The following is a 24,088-nucleotide window of genomic DNA, read 5'->3' as shown; positions in this document are numbered from 1 at the left end:
CCTCCTCGCTCTGCTTATCCAGCGTTGACATCATACACACTGACCCCTTGTTCTGTTTTTATGAGACAGAGTCTCACTCTTAGTGCAGGCTGGCCTGGAACTACATAGCCTAGCCTAGCCTCCAACTTTAGGTGAGCCTCCTGCCTCTTCCCTAGTGCTGGGATTACAGTTGAGAAGTACCACTCTTAGCTTGGGTGGCTGGATAAGCTGTGGTGGTCTGCAGTTAATGATCTCTTACAAGTCATTCTGGCATTAAGTTTCCCAAAGTCAGTATCTTTGAAACAGGTTTATTTTACCATGACCGTTAATAAAAAATAGACTCTATTCTTAGTTTGAAGTCAGTGTCCTTGCCATGTAGCCCAGGCTAGCTTCAAACTCACGATTCTTCTACTTCTGGTCTCCTGAGTGTTTGGATTACAGATATGTACCATCATACTCTGAGAGAGGTAAATTCTATACTGCAATGCAATCTACACATTTAGATATAACTATTACACCCACATTTAGTATGATGTCATACATACATTTGCATATGCACAGAGTGAACCTAGTTTTATGAAATACCCCCTCTATGCTAGCTCAGACGCTTTCTCAGGCGTGCGCTCTATTCATTAGGAAGACAGCTGTCAGCCCTGACTGTAGCTAACTTTATGATTGACAGCAGCTCCAGCTAGACACAGCCCTGTACACCGAAAGACTGTACCTGCCATGGCAGCTGAGTGCCCAGTTCAGTGTTTCATGTTCTGATTGCTCACAGGTAAACGGTGCTGTCAAAAGCAGTCCTAGGAAGTGAAGGTGCTGCCTTACAACACAGCCAGCGGAGTAAGAACCACCACCAGGCACAACCCTCTCCATACGGAGCCACATTGTTTCATACTGAGCTTTGCTTTTCTGTTCTTCCATATACAATTATTTTTCAAAGATTTATTTCTATGTGTATGAGTGTTTTGTCTGCATGTATGCAAGTGCACCTTGTGCATGTCTGGTGTGGGTGTTAGAAGAAGGCATCAGATCCCAGGAATTGGAATTATGGACTGCTGCAACTTGTCAACTTGTCAAGTGGGCGCTAGGAACCAAACCCAGGTCCTTTGCAAGAGCAAATGCTCTTAATTTCGGATCTATCTATCTATCTATCTATCTATCTATCTATCTATCATCTATCATGTATCTATCATATATCTATCCATCTATTTATCATCTATCATTTATCTATTTATATATCTATCCATCTATCATCTATTTATCTATCATCTATCTATCCATCTATTTATCATCTATCTATCCATCCACCCATCATTTATCTACTATCTATCTATCTATCTATCTATCTATCTATCTATCATCTATCCACCCATTTATCTTTCTTTCATTTTTAAAAAACTTCCTTCTACCTGCATATTTAAATCTTCAACCAAAAGAACCCAAGTTTTTCGATGAGGGAACCACCTGCCACTTGATGAGAAATTCCTTAAAAGGCACTTTAGTGCCTGTTGCTAGAGTAACTATGGAAGGTGCCTGGTCCTGTGTACTGGTGGGCTGATGGACAAAAGGGTGTACTGAACGATACACCACAGCTCTAAATGACGCTAACACAAATGCGGGGGGGGGGGGTTGGAGAGGCAGCAACGACGAAGGAACTCAGTGGTTGTTTTGTTCTTAATTTTTTTTTTTTTAGGGGAGACGCTGCAGGGTGAGGGACAGATATGGAAGGACTGGGAGGTGAGCAGGATTGGGGTGCATGATGTGAAATTCCCAAAAGATCAATAAAGAATTACGTTAAAAATGCTATTAATACAACAATCTCACAATATTTCCTTTCTACTTTCAAAGCTGATCTGGAGGGAAGACACGGTAAGATGATTTGGGTCCTCAAAACCTTCAGTGTTTCCACTCTTGCAGATTTGAGGTTCAAGACTTGGTACACAAGCATCTTGTCTTCCATGATACTTCTGGGTGCCATGATGTAAGTCCCAGGGAGTGGGCAACTCATGGGGTCAAGAAGTCTGGTCTGATTCCCCAAACAGGGCTCTCTTTAGGCTTAACACAGACTCACAAAGGAGCAACAACTACAGTGTTGAGACTACTTCAGTGGTTCAGCTATGGAAGAAAATGAATATTTCATTTAGTTGAAGGAAATCTAAAATTTCCACTTTAACAGATTTCCTTACAAGATAATTCCTTTAAGGCACGTTGCCTTAGATTTCTGTCCTTCCCAATCCTGCAGCTGTTCAGTCCCAAAGAAACACACAGAAGTCTGCATTAATTATAAACTGGTTGGCCTATGAGCTCAGGCTTCTTATTAACTCATATCTTACATCTTAACCCATAATTCTTGTCTGTGTTAGCCACATGGCTTGGTACCTTTTATCAGCAAGGCATTCTCATCTTGCTTCTTCTGTGTCTGGGTTACAAATGCAGACTGAGTCTTTCCTCTTCCCAGAATTCTCCTGTTCTTGTTGCCTCACCTGTATTTCCTGCCTGGCTACTGGCCAATCAGCGTTTTATTAAAGAAATACAGCTGACAAATCTTTACAGGGTACAAGATCATTGTCCCAAAGCAAAGGCAACACTACCAAATAGAATGTTGACTTTGATAAAAAGGCCAAAATTCATAATGTATATTATCAGTTTATAATATGTAACATATACCGACATAAAGATTTGATTCCAGGGCTGGGGCTACGGGGAGCCAGTGGAGCTGTATTACATTTTGATCTATTGCATGTCTCTTCTCTAACAAGACCTACAGCAGACAGCAATTCTAAATAACTGTTATGAGAGGATGGGCTCTTGGCTTTTTAAATAATCTTTTTTATCACACCTGAATTTAAGATTCATCATATCCTCGTGTCACGGCACACGGACAGAAGGTCAGGTATGTCAGGTGCTGTAAGCTGAGCACTGAGGAGGAAAGCAGGCCCCATCCACACCCTGATCTGTTGACCGTTATCTCGAAATGAGGCAATCTCAGTAACTCACAATTTTAAACGGGTTCAAAACATTTTTATGAGTGAAAATTAGTCTGTACCTGTAACACACTGGTTCTGTCAAAAAGAAATTCAGAGAATTGCTTGTGGGATTCACAGTTTTGGTTTGAGGCCCTATATCTGCTCTTCCCACCAACCCAACATTTATTTTTTAACAGCATGAACTAATCCTTCTAACACATGTTGTATTGGTGAAGTTATTTTTCTGCTGAAACATAACAGCCATTTCAAGATATACCCAGGTCAGCATGCTTTCCTATACCCAGGTGAGCACACTGCACTACTCCCCAGCCTTTGAGAGATATCATCCATGCCGATCCAAATCAAACAGGCCTTCAAAGTCCTGACAATGATGTCTTCATTGAGCATGAGCACAGCTAAGCCACTACTCTTTGTTTGCTCTGTAGTGCTGTGCCAAGATCTTGGCTTTTAATGTTCCCAGCATCCCTGGAAATATCACTTGTTTGGCATATAAGCTTAAGAATGGTTTTGCATCTACAATAAAGTTTGAGGATAACTGAAAATAGTGTGACTCTCTTAGGGTCTGCCTGTCTGCAATCTCTTAGGGTCTGTCTGTCTGCAATCATCTCTTAGGGGTCTGTCTACAATCTCTTAGGGGTCTGTCTGCAATCTCTTAGAGGTCTGTCTGCAATCTCTTAGGCGTCTGTCTGCAATCTCTTAGTGGTCTGTCTGTCTGCAATCATCTCTTAGGGGTCTGTCTGTCTGCAATCATCTCTTAGGGGTCTGTCTGCAAGCATCTCTTAGGGGTCTGTCTGTCTTTAATCTCTTAGGGTCTGTATGTAATGTCTTAGGGGTCTGTCTGTCTGCAATCATCTCTTAGGGTCTATTTGTAATGTCTTAGGGGTCTGTCTGCAATGATTTTCTTCACCTAGTCACAGCACCTGAGTAGCTCAAAATCTTATCACCTATGATAGTGCATTTGTGAAATTTTTATCAAAAATAAAACAAAAGGGTTCGCTGTAATCATTTTTTTAACCTTTGAAATTGAAATTTTTTTCCTGAATATTAAAAAGCACTCATTTTAACTGGTGATGGATATTAATGGGAAGTATGATTAAGGAGTCACAATGTTTGACTTTTAATATGTAAATTTAAAAATCTACTCTTCATATTCTAATCTGATGACATCGAGTTATCAGCCGAGTCAAATAACCTGACCTCCCCAAACTGGCTTTAACTAAATCTCTTAGTGGCTAACCACATAGCTTCATCAAAGACTCTGAGAATATGAACAAAGTTACATTTACAAATTCTATAGTAAGCTTTCAAAATAACACATTAGTAATAAATTTTATTGTGGCTATATTTTGAGTAACAGAATACACACACATACACACACACACACACACACACACACACACACACTTTTAAAGGTCCTTTTAAGAAATAAGAGGAAGTAAAGCACCAGGAAGACACACTTGGTGCTTTGCTAGCTAACACAGAAGCCAGAGCGCTCTGTCTTGGGCCCTCTAGTGTGGGCTGACCTCAGGGCCCAGGCAGCAGGGTACCACAGTATGTGGAGAGACAGACAGTTCTGCCCGTTCCCACTTGCTCCTCAGGCTAAACTCCAGGCAGAAGTTGGCTTTGTGAGGTTCCTGTCGATCTGCCAACCTACAGCACTCCAGGGACACTGTGAGGGGGACGCTGGCCAAATCCTGCATGAGAAGTCACCGCCTTCACACCCTCCTCTGACAGGGTTGGACCAAAGGAGCCCTGTATCTAATTTTATAATGCTAGGTTCTAGCCAAGGAAAGGAAAAGCAGCAAGGACAGGAGCGTCGGCTTCCGTCATGAGAGGGAGGGAGCTCTTGGCAGCAGCTGACCTGGGAATGGCAGGCCAACCAAGTTAACCAACCTTAAATCTTAGCTCCACTTGCTACTTTTTCATTTCCCAATGGTTTGAAGAAATTTAAACGGTTGTGACTTTATATGTCACAGGTTACGTATTATCGCTTTGTCAAAGAGAGTGGTCTAAAGTCACTGTGCAGAGACACCAAATGACCCACAGGCCACCTGCAAAGTGCACTGAGAAGCTGACGTGGCTACAGGCTGTCACATGTTTAAAAGGTAGGTGCTCTCCAGAGGCCTTCATTGCTATTGTAAGGACGCTGATAGAAACCGTTCCTCTTAGTGAGGCTCTGAAAACACTGCACACACGTGTGGACTCAGGACAGTCACACCTGCAGCCGGACATTCAGAAACAAACTCTGTGACCACACATGCTCAAGCAATCTCTTCTGAACCAAGGAAGACTTTCTTAAGAAATGTTTGAATTTTATTGTCACCTTCTCCCCGAAAAGTGGAACACACAATTTTGCACAATTCCTTTCGAATGGCTAGACTTAGACAATTTATCGGCACTTCCTTCAACTTCCACACCATACTGAGCTCCAGCGGGTCTTTGTTTTAAGGTGAACCAGGTTTCTGGCTCTTCCCTGTGGAGAAGTTACTTTCAAGTCAGTGAAAGTTCTTGGCCCATGATTAAAAGTCTTTGCCAATTAGTACTCGACAACTTCAATTCGGTTTCTTCTGGTTCGAGATGAGCCTAATAAGGCTGTGATGAAAGGGCAAAAGGCACCGAGAGCCAAAAGCGGATTAATGAGCTCCTCGATGTATTTGTCTTCCTAACAGCTGAACTGTTACAACTATTGACACTCTTCAAAAGGTTCCGCTCTGAACCCTGTCCAGGCACTGCAGGCTCCAATGGACATCTTCAAACCCAGAGAATGGAGGAGCAAGAGCTTCCCCTGTGTGATGCCAAAACCAACAAAGGCCCATGGATCAGGTAATGAAACTTCAGCTTTTCCCCCTTTGAGATTTATTTACTGGCAGCTGACAAGGGGCAAATTCAGCTCGAATTGTGCAGTCAAGGCCCTGTCAAGCTTTCAGAGGCACCCTTGTCTTGAAGCACCTTCAGGACTGGCATTTCACTCAAAAGCCCTCGGCACTGGTCCTTAACAGCTTATGACATCACAAAGGACACTCCAGACAGATGCCTACATGGCATCCTGCAGCATTTTAAAAGAGAATTAGTGGTTTTAATTATGGTCGTAGTATGAAAGGGAACCATGCAAGCTCCACGGGAGACCTTTGATCAGCCCCTTTTGCTAGTACAATGCCACGGAACTGTGACTATTCCTGGTAAGGGGCCTTTTCTTGCTGAATGACTCACCAGTGATCTTTGAATGCAGACAAGCTTCTAGCCCTCCCTCTTCATTAGTGAGCATTTCTATACAGGGCCTATATAGTGCCTGGAGTCTCGGAGCGCACAATCGGGGAAGAATCCCTACGGATGCTGGCCTCCTCTTAGGAAGTGCTGAAGGACTCCGAGTGACTTTATTCATTAAAACAGGTTGCTATTAATTAACTGTCATAATAAAATAAAGAACTATTATTATTTGCATTTCTTACTAGGTTCCCTTTAGCAAGATGTATAAAAGATGCCTGTAACAGAAATGAATTTACGGAGCGACTTCCCCGCCCCCGCTCTTGCCCATACCCTTTGTGCATCTGGGCAGCTAGCTACCTCCTAATTATTGGGTAGATCTGCGAATCCAAATAGAAGGAAAACATAAATATGAAATTAATTAAGGACATGTTAAGTGCCTTTTAATTTGCCTGTTTCTACAGCTGACAGAAGCAAACATGAAATTATCTTTCCTTTTCAGTGAGGGCAGAATGAAGACAATAAAATTCAAAGTTTAAAAAAATCACGTACTTGGTTTAAAGTACAAAGTTTCTGACTAACAATCACAGTTAACTGAAGAAAAAGGAATTCTAATGAGGTGTAACAAGAATTGGTTTCAGAGACCATCTCACTTTCAGGAACTGGAAAATGCCTTGGGTCTGGAATGCGTATTTTAAGACTATCTTTTTGAATGAATCCCAATAATCACAGACCTCAGGGGCAAACGTCTTAGGTCTGTGGAGACAGTTCCTTCATGTCTAGAACCTACCATGGACGGTCCTTAGATGTTTCTGTTCATTAGTGCAGATGTTTCTGAACGCTTCTCAAGGAAATGCTAATTTGGCAACATGAGATAAACACACTTTTGCATAAGGCATTGTAGCCATGAACGTATTTCTGCTGTTCCAGGAGATAACTGAAATTTCTACTCTTCTTATACACTTTCTTTACTGGAAGGAAAAGCGTTTGGTCTTTGGCACCTCTGGAAGCAGAACGTGATCAGGGCAGCCACCGTCGCCGGCTCAGACCGTCTTTCTATTTCTTAGACTTCGCAGTTCTCGTCTTAGGTGCTTGAGAGCAGCGATGATGTCTGCTCGCTGGGGGTCAGTCTGTGCTTTCTGAGTGTAGAGACGGAAATGTCTGATGGTTTCAGACAGCAGGACTTCAGGGTCTGTGGCTGTCCCTGGAAGGCGCAGCATCCGCTCACAGGCGATGGCGTAGTTCTTGTGCCAATTCACTGGGTGTTCCTCTTGCAAGTACACGATCTCCTTATAAAGCTGAAAGACAGCAAGTGTTGGGATTCCATTGTTATCCTGACAGATTTTCTTGTTTCAAAACCAGAAAACAGAGGAATTAATAACACAAGGAAAAAAAATCCAAGCAATCTACAGTAGAATCTAATCATTGCCAGGCCATGCAGAAAATACAGGATGCTCTGTAATTACAACAGTAGCAGGAGGCAAACGTGCGTCAGCTAAAACTGCTTCTGGGGCTTTGGATGCTGCAGGACCCCAAGACACACCGTGTCAGGACAAAGCGCTCTTCTTCCAGAAAGATGTTCTGGGAAAGGATTTACTTCTAACAGGAGGAAAGCTATTTACTCAACAGGCCGAGCGGCTAAACCTCTAAATTTAGCTGCTGGAAAAAAAAAATCTGTCTTTAATAGACAGTGTAGAAAAAGAACTTGGCAGAATTAAACTTCTGTTTCACATTATTAATGTGGATTTTTCTCTACATGGAACAACAGCAGTCTTAGCATCAATCCAGTGCAAACAATTCTATTGTTATCAAGTGTACAGAATCAAGATCCCCAACAAGGGCAATGACGAAAATCTCCACACTTCCTTACAATTTCCTTCTTCATAGCCCAAATCCTGCCCACGGAAACTCAGAATTTTGATTTCCCAACTACATATATAGTATTAACGGATGCAAGTGGAATCAAAACATCCATCTATTTATTGATTGATTGATTGAGTGTGTGTGTGTGTGCGCATGTGCGCCATAGTGCACACGTGGAGTTCAGAGGACAACTTCTGGGAGCTGGTTCTCTCCTTCCGCTATGTAGGTTCTGGGATCAAACTCAGGTCCTCAGGTTTGTTAGCTATTACCTGCTGAGCCATCTTCCCAGCTGCGCAGAATCTTGATAATGAATTTCTCAGAGGGAATGCATGAACACCTAATGAATGAACCGGGGGAAGACTAGTTTGCACAGCAGAACATGGCGTTTCCTTCTTTAGGAACTTCACCGCCACGGTAGCACTGGGTGACTTAGGAGTACCCCCAGTAGGATGAGGATAGACCAGACAGTGCCTTTGAATAGGGTTGTGTTCATAGTATCTTGTAATTGACATGGACCAATTACACCATCTTTTCCCATCTCCTCCAAAGTAGCCAAGTGAATGCCCACTGTAAGACAGCATCCTTGTCAGGCCTGTGGCTGTCCCTTGGAGACTTGGAAACCCCATCTGTCCTCCAGCTCCTCTCAGCACTGCTTTCCTTTCACACGGGTGACTCACAGCTGACATTTATGTCGGAGTGAGCTTAAGCCCTGACCCTCTTAGCTGCCAGACAGAACTCTACAAGCTGCCTTCCAAAATCAACTCCCTGGCTGTCCTTGAGTGGGGTGCCCTGGAGGACTCCGCCTTTGCCCCGGGCCACCTCCTTATGGACCAGCCTCCCTCCCATCACTTTCTAGCGCTACCATCTATTTGGCTAGCTCATCTTGATATTCCAGCATCTCTTCCCAGCACTCGGGCTCAGCTCCCTGGGTCTCATAGCACGTCTGTCAGCACACATGAGACGATCCGAGACTGTGGAGTGGACTATGCTCAACATCCTTTCTGTAGCCTGTGACCTTTGTGACAGCAGAGACAAGACCGTATCTAACACAATATATGATATTGAGCAGGTGTTCAATAAAGGCTGGGAGTGAAGAATGAACAAAAGTGAGTTAATATTCAAAACTTAGGAGCAAAATAAGTCATGCCAATCAGATGCCATGCTACTTTAACTCAGCAGCAAGAAAGGTGCTGGCTGAGTAGAACCCTAGCAGTCCAGAGAGACAGACTTGGCTGCTCAGGCATGCAGAGTCTGAGCTCTGCGCACAGATCATTACCAGGATCTGTTTCTACACAGCAAACTGGCTATGTCTGTTGTGTTAGAAGAGACCAGTGCTAAGTCATAGGAAACCAGAGTCTCGTCACCACAGTGCACACAAGCCTCTCCCCATGCCTCTCCTGAGGAGAGCGGAGCTGTGTCTTTGGAAGGTGCTGGGATTCCCAAGGCCAGTCAGAAGACAGACTCTTTCTGTGGCTCTTCTCTGTCCTCTGCCGGCCATGGCCCATGGTTTCCGGAGCAGAGAGGGTGTCAGGGCAGAACTTGTCTTAGTAAAGTCTTTCTGTTAGTGTCCTCCAGCTTCAACGCAGAGCCACAGACCCTGGCTGGAAACAACACAGGCTGCCCGGAGGGAAGAAGCTGAGACATGGGCACGGCTGCACTCCGGCACCCTGCAGAATTTGCTCCTTCCCTTGCCAGTTTCCAGAACCTTTGCACCTACACAGTTCACAGACCCTTCTTCCATTCCATGGCCAGTGGATACCATGCCTGAATCTCCCTCTCTCTGGTTTACCCTATATAAGGCCCCCATGATCATACTGGGCCCAACTGGTTAACCCAGGATAAACAATCTCAAGTCCTTTAACTCAGCCATCGCTACAGACTGCCTTCTGCCACAGAAGGTAGTGGATAGGCAGTGTGGGGTAGGATTCTGTTTACCGTTATTCTGATTACCATGGCCCTTTACCTTAAACATTGCTTATGACACAATTGAATATTTCCCCCATATGTACTACGTTATAATGCTCAAGATAAGATGGACACCAGAGAATCAAACTTCTGCTACACATCCTATCTCCACTCTGGTCACTTCCGCCCCCACCCCCAGCAGATGCGCTTCAACAAGACTGCAACATACTTTATATGCATGAGTGTAGAGTTGTGCTTTCACGTCTGGAGGCACCGTGGTGGTCTCTGCCAGGTTAAAGATGAAGAACGGTGTCTTCATCCTAGGGATGGGAGGAAGAACGCTCGTTAGAATCACAGCACGCATGAAATCCTTTCTGTGTATTCTTCATTCTCCTGTGTGCGTGGAAATTAACTCCGAACCAACAGCAATCCAAGGCTCTCACTCACTCAACACAAAGCTCCTCAAAGCCCCCCAAGGCTCAGCACTCGCTCTCAACACTGAAGATGTTGGGGAAATCTTCCCCACAGATGTGTGCCACTGTTCTGGAGGAGGAGCCAGGGATGGGGAATGGCTGGGTTTGCCAGTGTGTCCCTAAAGGTGCCAATCACAATCGCTTGCGCCATGTGCAACCACTTCTTCCAAAGTGGCTGGATTCTCCGAGCACACAAACATCCCAATTGTGTTTAGCACACCAATTAAAGCAATACCTGCTTGAATAATGACCTGCTTTCTTCTTCTACTCGGCCGTCTCCCAGCTTTCCCACATTCGGTCACAGTGAACAATTGTGGAGTGTATCTTTATCAGGTTTTCAATGCGAGTACTGACCCTGGGGCTAGGCTGAAAACTTCAGGCTGTTTTCTAACTTTCTCAAAAACATGCTGGCACAAGTTATAGTCCAGCTATTTTGTAAGGATTAAATTGGAGTTGTATTTCTTTACTTAAAAATCATTTTTATTAGATTTGTTTTAAACTTACTTTATGTGTATGTGGGCACAGGGCTACACGTGCTACAGTATGGAGGTCAAAGGACAGCTTGCAGGAATCAGTTTGCTCTTTCTACTACACAGATGGTGAGGATCAAACTCATGTTGGTACATCTTTACCTGCTGAGCTGTCCTGCTGGCCCAAGGAGCTATATTTTTTTATAATTCTTTTTTAAAATTTATTTATTTTTTACTTTTATGTGTATTGATGTTTTGCCTTCATGTATGTCTGGCTGAAGGTGTCAGGGCCCTTAAAACTGGAGTTATAAACAGAGATGAGCTGTCACATGGGCGCTGGAAATTGACCCCGGGGTCCTCTGGAAGAGCAGTCAGTGCTCTAAACCTCTGAGTCATCTCTCCAGTCCCATCTAATACTTATTAAATCTTTAAACGTAAATGATTTATACCACAGCTCAATTCTCAGAACATAATCTCTGGAATAGACTGGGCACCAAGATATTTTTGCAGAAGGATGAACTCCATATGCATGAGGGGCACCTCTCTGTATTGCTTAGGAACTTCTGTACTAATGTTTTGGACCAAGTCTACTAGTGTTATTTTACTTTAAGTTTTACATGTATATGTTCTGTGTCTGTGTGAGCCTGCATGCCGTATGTCCAATGTGGCCATCAGAGGACAATTACAGATGTCGGTTCTCTTTCCAGCCTGTGGTTCCCAGGATCGAGGTCAGGTCACCAGGCTCAGCAACAAGCGCCTTTACCTGCTGAGTCATTTTGCAGGCCCTTGTTGGTTATTAAAAAATGACAAAGAGAAGCAGTAGCACTAAGACGCGATCTGTATGAATCAGTGCGACCCTCTCTCTGAACAACAGGAAAGGACAGCATTTTACTGTCACAGTAAGAACAACAGGATGATCTGTATGAATCAGTGCGACCCTCTCTCTGAACAACAGAAAAGGACAACATTTTACTGTCACAGTAAGAACTGTTATCTTTTCACGAAGTCTCCCCAGCGGGCTGCACTCCGTGAGAGCAGGAACTGTGTCGTATGCGTGTGTAGCTCCGGGCCTGGCCTCTGCTCAGTGTTAACTGATGCTCTCATCAACTGGCATGGCAAAAACGGAGACGTGGCTTGACCGCTCAGCCCCACCCGGTCTCTCCTCCTTCCACTGGCTTAGCTGGAGCACAAGTATTGGAGGGAGGGGCGCCGCAGGCTATATTGAGGTTTGGATTCCATCACTGTCATTAAGTGCCCCAGGGAAATCCGTCCACCTCATTCTTTTATAAACTGGAGATTACAGCGCTTCATGGGTTATGAGATGAGATTATGCACACATAACAATATAATGTCTTGAACAAAATAGTTGTCCGTAAGTTATTTTTATTTCCACTTGTCCATGTTCCCAGAATGAAAAGTGCCATGGGCTATTTCTTTGATATATTAAAAACAGCTGACAGGGGCTGGAGAAATGGCTCAGAGGTTAAGAACACTGCTCTTCCAGAGGTCCTGAGTTCAGTTCCCAGCAACCACAGGGTAGTTCACAACCATCTGTAATGAGATCTGGTGCCCTCTTCTGGTATGCGGGCATACATGCAGGCAGAATACTGTAGAGATAATAAATAAATCTTTTTTTTTTTAAAAAAACAAAACAGCCAACAACTACTAAAATGTAGATCAGTTACCTTGCTTGCCACATCTCCTCATTGGCCACGGATTCCCATGAAGATGGATCAAATCTGTAGTTATAAGAAAAACAGCATCCTTCCATCAGCTACATTACAAACACATAATGTTTGCTTTACAATCTTATAAGGCCATGGAAACAGGCTGGCTTCTGATGTATTGATAGTGACCACACCAAAGGTTTTGCATTGTAGCAGGCCTCAAGGGCCTCAAGGGAGCAGAGGAAGGGGGAAGAGGCTGTAGGCATTGGGCAGCTGCTCCTGAGATATGAGGTGACAAAGTGAGACACAGGCCACACTAAGACACAGCCAAGAGCAAGTGTGAAGAGAAGCTTCACTAAACCCTGCTGGGCTGCTTGAAGAATTCTAGCCAAACAACTGATAGTCAGAATTTTATATTTAAGAAATTATAATAAAAATATATTAAAAATTATATGTACCCATTTAAATATAATGGAGCTAAAGAATGATATGCACATTTATTCTTCATCAGCTATCTGAAGAAAGTGTAATTTTCACCATGTACATCAGGATGGTCTTGAACTCACAACCCTTCTGACTGTCTCCCGAATGCAGGATCTGAGGCATTCACCACCATATCCAGAAAACTGCTATTTGCCAACATTTCTTATGAACAACAACGTGCTGTTGGCTCGCTGTGTCTCAAAAATCTCATAGCTCCCACTGATACGATCTTTTCTCTTGTGCCTGAATTATACAATAGGATATCTGATGTTAAGTAATCTATTAATCTAAATATATTTTTATTTAATTGTATGTGCGTGGGTGGTGGATGCACATGAGCGTAGGTGGCTGTGGGGGTCAGAAGCTGACCTTGGATCCCTGGAGCTGGAGTCACAGGTTGCTATGGAGCCACCACATGTGGGTGCCGGGAACTAAAGCTGAGCCTTCTACAAGGGCAGGAGACACTGTTAACCAATAACCCATTTCTCTAACTCAATAACACATAATAATAATAATAATAATAATAATAATAATAATAATAATAATACAGATAATTGTCTCGAGGGACTTATTTTCCATAGGTAATGGTAAACTGTATGTAGAGATGCTCGGGAAGAGATGAACAATGCCCTAGGCAGGACAAGGTTGATGACAACCACAGGAAAGGTTCTCAGATTCAGCCTTCCTTACAGAAACTGACTGCTTGTCTTCCTACTTTTGTCATGGGGACTGAACACTCCACTCCACCCACGTGCTCGGAAAGGGCTGTGTTCCCGAGGGCTAGACATGTCTGCACTCCTGCAGGAGTTCGGCAAGTTCACACATGCGGAAACCGTCCAGTAATGAGGGGCCTCCTCTGCCTTACTGCAGCTCATGAGTTCCTTCTGCTCACAGCATAAGAAAACATAGGATGCTGGACCATGCAGTGTCATGGCCTGAAAGCAGAAGGTGCCCTGCACCAAACTCTTAGAGACCCCACTCACCCACAGCCTTCCTTCCCTCTGATGCCCTAGACAGGAGAAGAAATCATCTCTTTCTGTTGATGTTCTATGATCTTTTTTGGGTGGAAAATGATATTAATAAAAAACTAAATAAAAAATTAAAAGGCATCTCAAGAGAGAAGTATGGTAGGACAGGCCTGTGCCCCAGCACTGGGGGGCTGAGACAGGGGACAGGCCTGTGACCCCAGCACTGGGGGCTGAGGCAGGTGACAGGCCCGTCACCCCAGCACTGGGGGCGGAGGCAGGATGACCCTGAGTTTCAGGCCAGCCTCCAGAGTAAGAACTTGCCTCAAAAACCCAAAAACAAAAAGATATCTCCAAACGTAGCCTTTTTTTTCAGACATACAAAACTGCTATATGTTAAAAACCACACCTGCTGCTCATACCTTCCGTATTCCTCCGTCCAATTATAGATACTTCTTGTGCGTTTAATCCACTCCTCTGGGTTGAATGCAATCCTTGAAGGAACTAACTTATCACAAGAACCCCAAGGCCAAAGTGAATAAGCCCTTTTCCAGGTTGGGTCACCTTCATGAATTCCTATGCAAACAAATGTTTCTTTTCTATTCAAAAGAGAAGAGCAAAGAATTCTAAATGTTCCATTTCTTTAGTCCACAGAAGGTCATTTTGGATTCCATAAGCCTTATTTATTTGTGAACATGTTGTTCTACTGAAATCTTTCCCAAGTACAGTGCATGAAATTTATTTACTGTGAAATAAAACAAAACAGAAAACTGTAGGAAGGAACAAACAGAAACAGATGAGAACTCTTCCTGCCTCTGATTCTAAAACAGGGACCTTATCACCTGGAACACTGGTAGGGCATCCTGTCAGGAGCAATGCTTTCGTTGATATCCCTTCTCATTTTACAGGGAGAGCTAAGTCTCCATGTTCCTTGCGAGTCCACTTCCTATTTTCAGGGAGAATGAAGTCTCCCGTTCCCTGTGAGTCCACTTCCTATTTTCAGGGAGAATGAAGTCTCCCGTCCCCTGTGAGCCCACGATCCTGTTCTATCTCCTTTGTCATCTCCATGCTGACTGTTAGCACTTGCACGTCTCCCTGAGAAGCCTGGCAGCATCCCGGACAGGTGCTCTGTCCCTGCATTAACTTTGAATGCTACACAGCATGAGGTTAACACATAATAAATACTGGCTGGAATTAAATTAATCAGATTTGGTAACTGTTAGGAACCTTACCGCCTACAAAAGTTAGAAACGGAAGTAGCTTAAATAGTAGTTTTCTTCCTACTTGTGGTTAAGTAGAAAGGGTGTGAGAAGTTATTTGAAAGAAAGTGACTTTGATAACTTTGAAAGAAGGCAATTTGCCAGCCTGGATTTCATATTTCCCCCCTCACACATATTGCCTCCATGATTTGGGAACTTAGGTAACTCCTGGTGTCGTCTCATCTGCCTGGTCCAAGGGCTGGTGAAAGCTGTCTGAAGCTCAGCCTCGGTGAGAGCCGTCACTCTGGGGAAGATGTGCTCCAGCTGTATTCAGCCAGGCTCTGGGAGGAACCTAGGAGCAGCCATCTGAGGCCCTGATGAGGAAATGTCTAGAAGGTCCTGGAAAGAATCCAGAATCAAGGACCCACCAAACCAGCAGGTGCCTATCCTCACTCTCCTCCCAGCACTGAAACCAGAGGGACAGACAAAGAGAGATCCCAGTCTCCCTGAGGTTGGAAGGGGCGTGTGTGTAGGGACATCCCTGTCCTAAGGGTTGTAAGTCATTGTAAACTGAGAATGAGGGAGCGAACTAGGTCCCCCGGGTCCTCTAGAAGAACAGCGAGTCCTCTTAACTGCTGAGCCAGTTTTTCAATCCCAGCTCTCATTTCTTGCCTTTTTTTTTTTTTGATTTCTTGAGACAAGGTTTCTCCATGTTAATCCTAGCTGTCCTGGAACTCACTCTGTAGACCAGATTGGCCTCAAACTCACAGAGATCTACCTGCTTCTGCCTCCCAAGTGCCGGGATTAAAAGCATGCACCACCATCACCCAGTTCTCATTTCTTAAGAATGCTGAATGAACACCCACAGGCAAACTTAATGGATCCTTGTCTATGTTCCCGGAGTGCTAAGCTCACAGAGTCAATAACCTATTTAGTGGGGACAAGTCTCACTGGCCTGCCTCACACTTCCTCAGAAGAACTTCTCACATCGCTGCACACAGCCAACCAGACCACGATCCACTGCGATCTGGACCCGAGCCCCACTTACCTGTGTATTGCCAGGGCCCAACAGAAGCTGTACCAGAGCAGATATTTGAAAATTTTTGAAGCAGAATTAAACGAAACTAACAAAAATGCCCATTTGGGAATGCTACTGGCTTCTGAATATACTAATTTAGTGCACATTGATGCCTATTCCTTCCTATCACTCCACAGCCACCGAAAACAGGCTCAGCAGCATACTGCAAGGCTACATTTTGTGTCTTTACCAAGGATAATTTGACATTGGAACTCATAAAAAAAAATTTTAAGTCCTCTTCACAAGAAAAAAAAAACAAAACTCGAAACAAATCCTTCTTTTTCAAGCTCATGACACCCCACGCATCTCAGACAGAAGCAGTGTGGAGCTCACCTCCAAGGACGCACTCATTCTTGGCCTCGACTACAAACCACCTTGTGTTCTCAAGTACGGAATCCACAATTCTCTTACTTTAGTCTCAGCCAGCATAAACTGTAGGTCTTTTTCTTATTTATAAAAATGTTTTGTCCTTTATAAAAACGCTGAAGCTATTTTTAGACAGTGATTATTCCTGAAAAAAAAAATGCTTTCTACTTAAAAGGGGGCCACAGTGCTGATCAGGAGGGAAACGTAATTGCTTGCGATCCACCTGCAATGATTTCAAGTAGGCAGGCACATCTCCAATTTTTCAGAATTATGCTAAGATCTTATTTGCTGTTCTTGCTAATCTGTCTTTATTTTTCTTTTACCCAGAACAATAACATTTATTTCTGCCTGGCCTCATTTATGCACAGATATTCAATTTAATTACAAAGATAATCTCACCGGTGACAGGGAAATAGGTAGAAAATTGGTCTTTTGGCTGAGGCACAGCTGCTTCAGAAACAGTTTTAGAGATGCTTAAGATTTTAGAAAAGCTATTATATGAAAAGAATGCTTACTGTTTATTCATCTCAAGAAAGTGATAAAGGCTGAACGTGACCACTCCACTGGGTAATACTCCTTCCACAGGGCTCCACCGGTCCCCAGGAAAGCGCACGCCAGGGAGATGCCTTGCCATCTTGGGTAAATACCAGTCATAAGTCAACATCTGTCAGAGAGACCACAGGGAACCACACCTCAGTACATGCTGTGAAATATCAGCTTCACCCACATCCATGGAAAGCTTCTAAAATGTAGACATATACTCGTTACATGATTGAAAAAAAATACACTCAAGCAAACCAAGGATGCACTGCTATGCCTTTAAGGACAATTCTTAGGTTTCATGTCATAAGAGGTGACCACTACCCTGGCTCTACCTCACCTCCATGAGTCTGCCAACTCCCAGATGATGTTCCCTACCATAGACTTAGAGAACCAGCAAAGACCCAGCCCTCGGAAGCCCTTCCACCTCCCCACCACCTGCGGCTACCTCTGGTCTAGCTCTATGCCTATACCTCACTAGCCTGAGCTCCCAGAGGGAAGGGACTGTGTCTTTTCATCTCTGTGCACCTAGCACACAACAGTGCTCCAATTATTTGAGCTGTAGTTGAAATGTCTTTGATGGACAGACCAAATAACCTAGCAAATACCCAAATATACCATTACTACACTCTTCTCTTCTTAGTGTTGCTCACTCAGAATGGGTAAGATATAATCTCTGCCCCTGAGAAGCTCATTTATATAATAACCTAGGCCTCAAAGCTGAAAACCTTTTTGGATAAATTATCTGAATTTACTAGTAGTCCCCAACTAATTACATATCCTTATACATTTTTAATTTTGTTTGAATTTTGAAGCAGGGTCTTTAATTACAAAGACAATCTCAGTGGTGACATAGGCTAGCTTCAGACTTTTTCTGTTTTGTTGGGACGGGGTCACTCTGGCTCCCCTAGAATTCACTTTGTAGATCAAGCTGGCCTTGAACTCACAGAGATCTGCTTGTCACTCTCTGCCTCCCCAATGCTGGAATTAAGGGTGTAGGCTACCGCGCCCAGATGGCCTCAGGCCCTGATCCTCCTGCTGTGGCTCCTGAGAACTGACTGAGCTTCAACTCAGTAATCTCAACTAATGTAACTACAACTAGACTCACATGCCTTTTCATTAAAACAAATTATCAGAAAAAAATCACTTTTAATTGTATACGTAATCCTGTATTTTCATAGAAAAGACTCCGGTTTACATTTTGAATATGATCATCTAACCAATTGTGCTCATATTTTACTTACCTTGTATAAGTCATTCAATTAACAAATGACAAATTGATTTTAAATGTATATATTATACAACTCAAAGATTTTATTACCCAACAGTCTCAGTACTTGGGGTTATTGACATTAATTGAGCAATATGCTATTAACTTAATATTCCTCAGTTAATTCTCATAATAACCTTACTATAATTCTATCAGATGCCATTGTTGATACATGAATAGCTACTTTCTTCTCTTCTTCTTCTTCTTCTTCTTCCTCCTCCTCCTCCTCCTCCTCCTCCTCCTCCTCCTCTTCCTCCTCCTCCCCCTTCTTCTTCTTCTTTCTCCTCCTTCTCCTCCTCCTCCTCCTTCTTCTTCTTCTTTCTCCTCCTCCTCCTCTTCCTCCTTCTTTTTTACAAACACACTCCCGACTACAATAAACTCTCTGTGTGTGAGCTAGGCAAGTCCTACCAACTCAGCTACACCCCCAGTCCAGGAAAACTGTTTTAATAGTACAGTTTTTAAAAAGTAATCACTTTCTTCTTTTTTAAGAAAAACTCAGTTTTATGTGCATGTATATTTTGCCTCCACACACATGCCTGGTGCCCAAAGAAGCCAAAAGCAGGTACTGGATTCTATGGACCTGGAGTTATAGATGCTGTGAGTTGACAGATGGGTGCTGGGAATCCAGTCTGGACCCTCTGGAAGAGCATTCGGTAGAGGTCTTAAAAGGTGAACCATCATCTACTCTGGTCAGACATCACCATTCTTACAAGCTCCTCCTAACACTTTTCTGTCATAGGATCAATAGTGTACATAAAAATTCTATAGCTATGTTGTAATTAATAATTTCCAATTTAAATGAAATGTTTACTTGCCCACATTTTTCATATCAATTAATTCAATTTTCATAAGCTGGCCAATGTACGATGTTATTTGCTTGGTGAACTGGCTAAACATAAAAACCTAGGCTGTTTTTTTTAAACAGATTTTTTTAAAAAACAGATGTTTTTTAAAAACATCTGACTGTGGGGTGAAGCATATTGATAAATAGCTTAAATGAGGAAGAAACAAGTTATAAATGAGCCCCAAATACACAGGACTGATGTGGGAAGGTCATTTGTCTATCTGCTGATTTCATTGGTTAATAAAGAAACTGCCTTGGCCATTTTCATAGGCCAGCCCTTAGGTGGGTGGAGTAGACAGAACAGAATGTTGGGAAGAAGGGAAGTTAGGCAATCGCCATGCCTCTCCTCTCTGGGACAGATGCCATGGATCCAGCCGCCAGGTCAGACATGCTGAATGTTTCCCGGTAAGACATCACCTCGTGGTGCTACACAGATTATTAGAAATGGGTTAAGCAAGATATGAGAGTTAGCCAAGAAGAGGCTAGATATAATGGGCCAGGTAGTGTTTATAAGAATACAATTTGTGTGTTGTTATTTCGGCTCCTACTACACAGGACTGTGATATCCTCATTCTAAGGATGATTACAGATGGTGGTATACATTGGTAATTCCAGCACTTGTGAAGTCAATGCAGGAAGACAGGGAATTCCAGGCCACCTTGGTCTACACCGTGAGACCCTGTCAAAAGCAAAAAAAAATATTTCTTCTCCCCATAGAAAACCCACCAAAAATGATTACGAAAAGCTTACCCAACCATAATTTTAAAAAGAGCTTATCTGTCTGTTTATTGGATGAATCATACCATTTGCCCAGACTGGTTTCAAAGTCACAGGCACACGCATGAGTGATGTGTTTAAAGGTTGCTATATGCCAAGGATGTTTTTCTTATACTTACTTCTTGATCCACCAGGGAAACATCCGGCCTCAACCCCTCACAGTAATGCAAGTAACGGAGAGAATTCCCTGGCAAGTCTCCCCTGAGTAAGATGATTGCATCACGAGGCATGGAGTCTAGGAGATTTCGTGCAAACTGATCGATCACATTATTGGTTCTTTGGTCACAAATGCTAAATAAAAAGATTTTTCAGCAAATTAAAACAGTAGCACATTTCCACAACTGTAACAGGCCGGCTTTCTTGGCCACGCTTTTCTCCCCTCCCTCCCTTGCATCCACATGGAGTGCTCCAGGGTACCCCACACTGCTCTCTGGGAAGGTACATCACTGTGAGAACAGCTCACTAGCTCAGCTTTTTGTTTATTTTATTTGAGGCAGGGCTTCTCTGGGTAGCCCTGGCTGTTCTGTAATTAGATTTGCAGACCAGGCTGGCCTCAAATTCGGAGATCTGCCTGCCTCTGCTTTCTGAGTAAAGGCATGAGTGACCATGCCCAGCCCCATCTCAGCTTATTTAGAGAGGTGCTAAGAGAAACTAGAGGAGAAAGAAAAGCCCGCTGCATTACTTCCACCAGTTGATAATCATGTCCATATAAAGCGAACAGTCTGTCTCAGTGTAACCCAATTCCAGTTACCAAAGTAGTTTTTGACTACGTAGAGTCAAGGTATTTCATATTAATTCCATTTCCTCCAAAAGAACAGTCAGAAAAGCAAGCGGAAGTCTGCTATTTCTGACAAAAGCTGATATGGCACCTGTGTGACTTGTGTCTTGCTGAGGCTTCCCACCACCTTCTCCCCCTTAAGGCTTCCTGAGGTGGCCTTTCCTTGGTGGTCAGGTCACTGGGGATGAGAACATGGAGAAGGAAGTGACTGTGACTGCTGAGCTGCCGTAGCTCCAGCTGTTATCTACCCAAGCTAACTAGGCAGCACAGCTCCTTCTCAAGAAAGGCTTTCTAATGTCAAAGCAAAGGTGAATGAGTTCAGAGAGCAATGCACGAAAGGAGAAAAGGCTGTGAAAGGAAAAAGCACCAAAACGTAACAAAACAAACAGCAAGCCATGCCATTCTCTGTCCATCTGCGTTCTGGGCCGAGAAGGTGCTAAGTGGAATCACTAGGTTGGTAACACAAGTCAAAGGCGCTCTTCTAGAACAGAGCATTGCCCCATCCTTTCAATCCAACAGCAATCGATGACTGCTTCCTGAGAGGAGGAGCCTTTGCTTTGCTAGTGACAGCTCACATTTTGTCACCAGGAAAGTTGCTATTTATTCCATTCTCTGGGGACAAATAGAAGAAAAAACAGAGAAACTGCTCAGTCTGTGCACATCACTGGTGTTCAGGCTGGACATCCCTCAAAGACCTGAGCCAGGAGATGGACAGAAAGACTGAGATTGGGCTGAATAAAGCTTAGAGACTTCTTGGGACCACTGATGGGATGTATAGCCCATCTCACAAGGTGATGGGGATGAAGGCTTCCTTATGCAGCTTCCAGTCTGGGATTATAAAGAGACTTAGTCTTTCTTTTTTTCTTAAAGATTTATTTATTGTGTATACAGTGTTCTGTCTGCATGTTCATCTGCAGGCCAGAATAATAGGCCAGACCTTACTACAGATGGTTGTGAGCCACCATTTGGGTGCTGGAAATTGAACTCAGGACCTCTGGAAGAGAGACTTAGTCTTTAAAGTGAGGTTGTAAGGTTCTGCATAATATGGCACCCTGGAGACTGCCTCTATGAAAGGCAGTGAAGGGGAGGTTCAGAATAAAACAAAAACAAAAACAAAACCAGCCTTTATCCCAAAGACAGAAGTAGAGGAAGAGCTCTGGAAGCCTTCAAAGAAAGCAGCAAAGCGCTAGCAAAGGGCAGAAGCAAAGATGCACAGCTCACAATGATGCACAGACACAATGATGCACAGCACACAATGATGCACAGACACAATGACGCACAGCACACAATGACGCACAGACACAATGACGCACAGCACACAATGATGCACAATGATGCACAGACACAATGATGCACAGCACACAATGACGCACAGCACACAATGCACAGACACAATGATGCACAGCACACAATGATGCACAGACACAATGATGCACAGCACACAATGATGCACAGACACAATGATGCACAGACACAATGATGCACAGCACACAATGATGCACAGACACAGTGACGCACAGCTCACAATGATGCACAGCTCACAATGATGCACAGCACACAATGCAGAGCACACAGAAGCTAGCGGGACATTTCTGGTCACTCTGCGCCCTGATGTGGGATGGGATCAGGGGCAGCCTGCCTCTCAGGAGCCTCAAATCCAGTTGTGGGGGTTGGTAAAACAGTAATTCCCCCCAGCGAACTGGTCAGCCGAAAAAAAGCCCCATTTTGTCATATTGTATGACTCAGAGGGCACTGGCTGGGTATGGCCACAAAGAAGCCATTTTTAAAATCTGAGCTACCCTGAAACCTTCACAGGTCACAGAAGGCTTAATATGACCTGCCACAGCCTCTGCATTGGAGAAGGTGAGAGAGGAAGCTGTGGAGAAGATGAGGGATGGACAGCCGCTGACAAAGGAAAGGGAAGTGGCAGGAAGCTGGGTTTCAGTCTGGGAAATGGTGAGGAGTGGGGAGAGGGGAGGAGAGGGAGTGAGCATGTGTGTCAGAGGTAGAGCCCATCAACAGAATTACCCTGGGGTTTGACAGTCCCAAGCCTGAGGTGTCAGGGAGGTCAAGATCTGGAGTTAGCTATCTTTGTTCATTGTGGAGCCTGAGAACTCTGAGGTTCCAGGGGTGTCCACTGCTGTACCCCTCCAGCAGGGGACTCAGGCAGAAGGCTGTGAAAGGAGGAAGGCAGGCCCTCTGCTGTCCTCATGTCAGTGCTGTTCCAGCGTCCCACACTGCCAAGACACTGGGAGCACCATCTCAGTCTCAGGGTGAGGCATCTTCCCAGCACACAGACTGCAAAGCCAAGTGTGGCCAGCAGAGGGCCCTAATACACAAAGAAGGCAAATGGCTGCTGTGAGGACCGCTCTGGAGGACACTGGACTCTTGTTCAATACTGACTCCTCCACAGCATAAACAAACACAGGAGCCAACAAGTTCAAATGGTCCTGTCCCATGTATAAGTGGAAGTCTCCAGTTCTCCAAAAGAAGCTGTTGTAACACACCTTATTCCCCCACCACAAGGTTCTTCTCTTTTTTTCCTACACTTAGCAGAATTTTTACTGTATTTCAAGGATTTTCAAATATTTTTAATGGGCTGGCAAGATGGCTCAGAGGGTAAAGGATTTGCTACCAAACCTGATGACCTGAGTCTGACCCCAAGTGCCCTAAGATCTGATGGAGGAGGAGAACCACGCCCTTCAAGGTGTCCTCTAACCCCCACACTTAGGCTGTTGCATGCACATATCTCCTCCCAGCTCAAAATAAATAAAATACAATTAAATCTTTTTAAAGAAAGGATTTAAAAATAAATGGTTTTATTTGCTATTACCCTTTAAACACCCATCTAATTTTGTTACATATATTTTCCAATGGGGGGGCAATACATTTTTTGCTTTTTATCTCCTCTATCTCTCCCTCCTTTGTTTACGTTATTAGCTTTTAAAATATTTTCAGCTGGCGGTGGTTGTGCACGCTTTTAATCCCAGCACTCAGGAGGCAGAAGCAGGTGGATCTCTGTGAGTCTGAGGCCAGTCTGGTCTACAAGAGCTAGTTCCAGAACAGCCAGGACTATACAAAGAAATCATGTCTCAAAAAACAATACAAAACAAAATAAAAACATTCTCTTATGTTTTTATTTTCATCCTTTCTCACATTTGTCTGATTTTGTTCCGAGTCTCTTCAGTACTGAGGAAGCTCCGCCATTGTTACTTCCTTCTCTTTGCCCCCACAAGG

The 24,088-nt window shown here is 43.8% G+C and overlaps 1 protein-coding gene across 2 annotated transcripts in view; it reads right to left on the bottom strand.

Moving 5' to 3' along the window:
- Nucleotides 1-5,052: 5,052 nt before the first annotated feature.
- Nucleotides 5,053-24,088, bottom strand: part of Tmem260 (transmembrane protein 260) — a 68,810-nt gene continuing 49,774 nt past the window's right edge. The window contains exons 11-16 of one of the 2 annotated variants that reach the window (XM_041634175.1): nucleotides 20,193-20,364; nucleotides 17,158-17,306; nucleotides 14,422-14,598; nucleotides 12,570-12,623; nucleotides 10,171-10,261; nucleotides 5,053-7,471 (exon numbers count right to left, since the gene is read on the bottom strand). In XM_041634175.1, the coding sequence (XP_041490109.1) occupies nucleotides 7,217-7,471; nucleotides 10,171-10,261; nucleotides 12,570-12,623; nucleotides 14,422-14,598; nucleotides 17,158-17,306; nucleotides 20,193-20,364 (898 nt within the window). In that variant the 3' untranslated portion in view covers nucleotides 5,053-7,216. The remainder of the gene's footprint in view (nucleotides 7,472-10,170; nucleotides 10,262-12,569; nucleotides 12,624-14,421; nucleotides 14,599-17,157; nucleotides 17,307-20,192; nucleotides 20,365-24,088) is intronic. The other variant, XM_041634176.1, reaches the window with a different exon arrangement.

Source organism: Microtus oregoni, unplaced genomic scaffold (genome assembly GCF_018167655.1).
Source record: "Microtus oregoni isolate MIOR12 unplaced genomic scaffold, Mior012 000045F_ref0000178, whole genome shotgun sequence".
Classification (NCBI taxonomy): Eukaryota; Metazoa; Chordata; class Mammalia; order Rodentia; family Cricetidae; genus Microtus; species Microtus oregoni.
The sequence above is the reverse complement of the archived record's forward strand: the minus strand, read 5'-3'. Positions and strand labels throughout refer to the sequence as shown.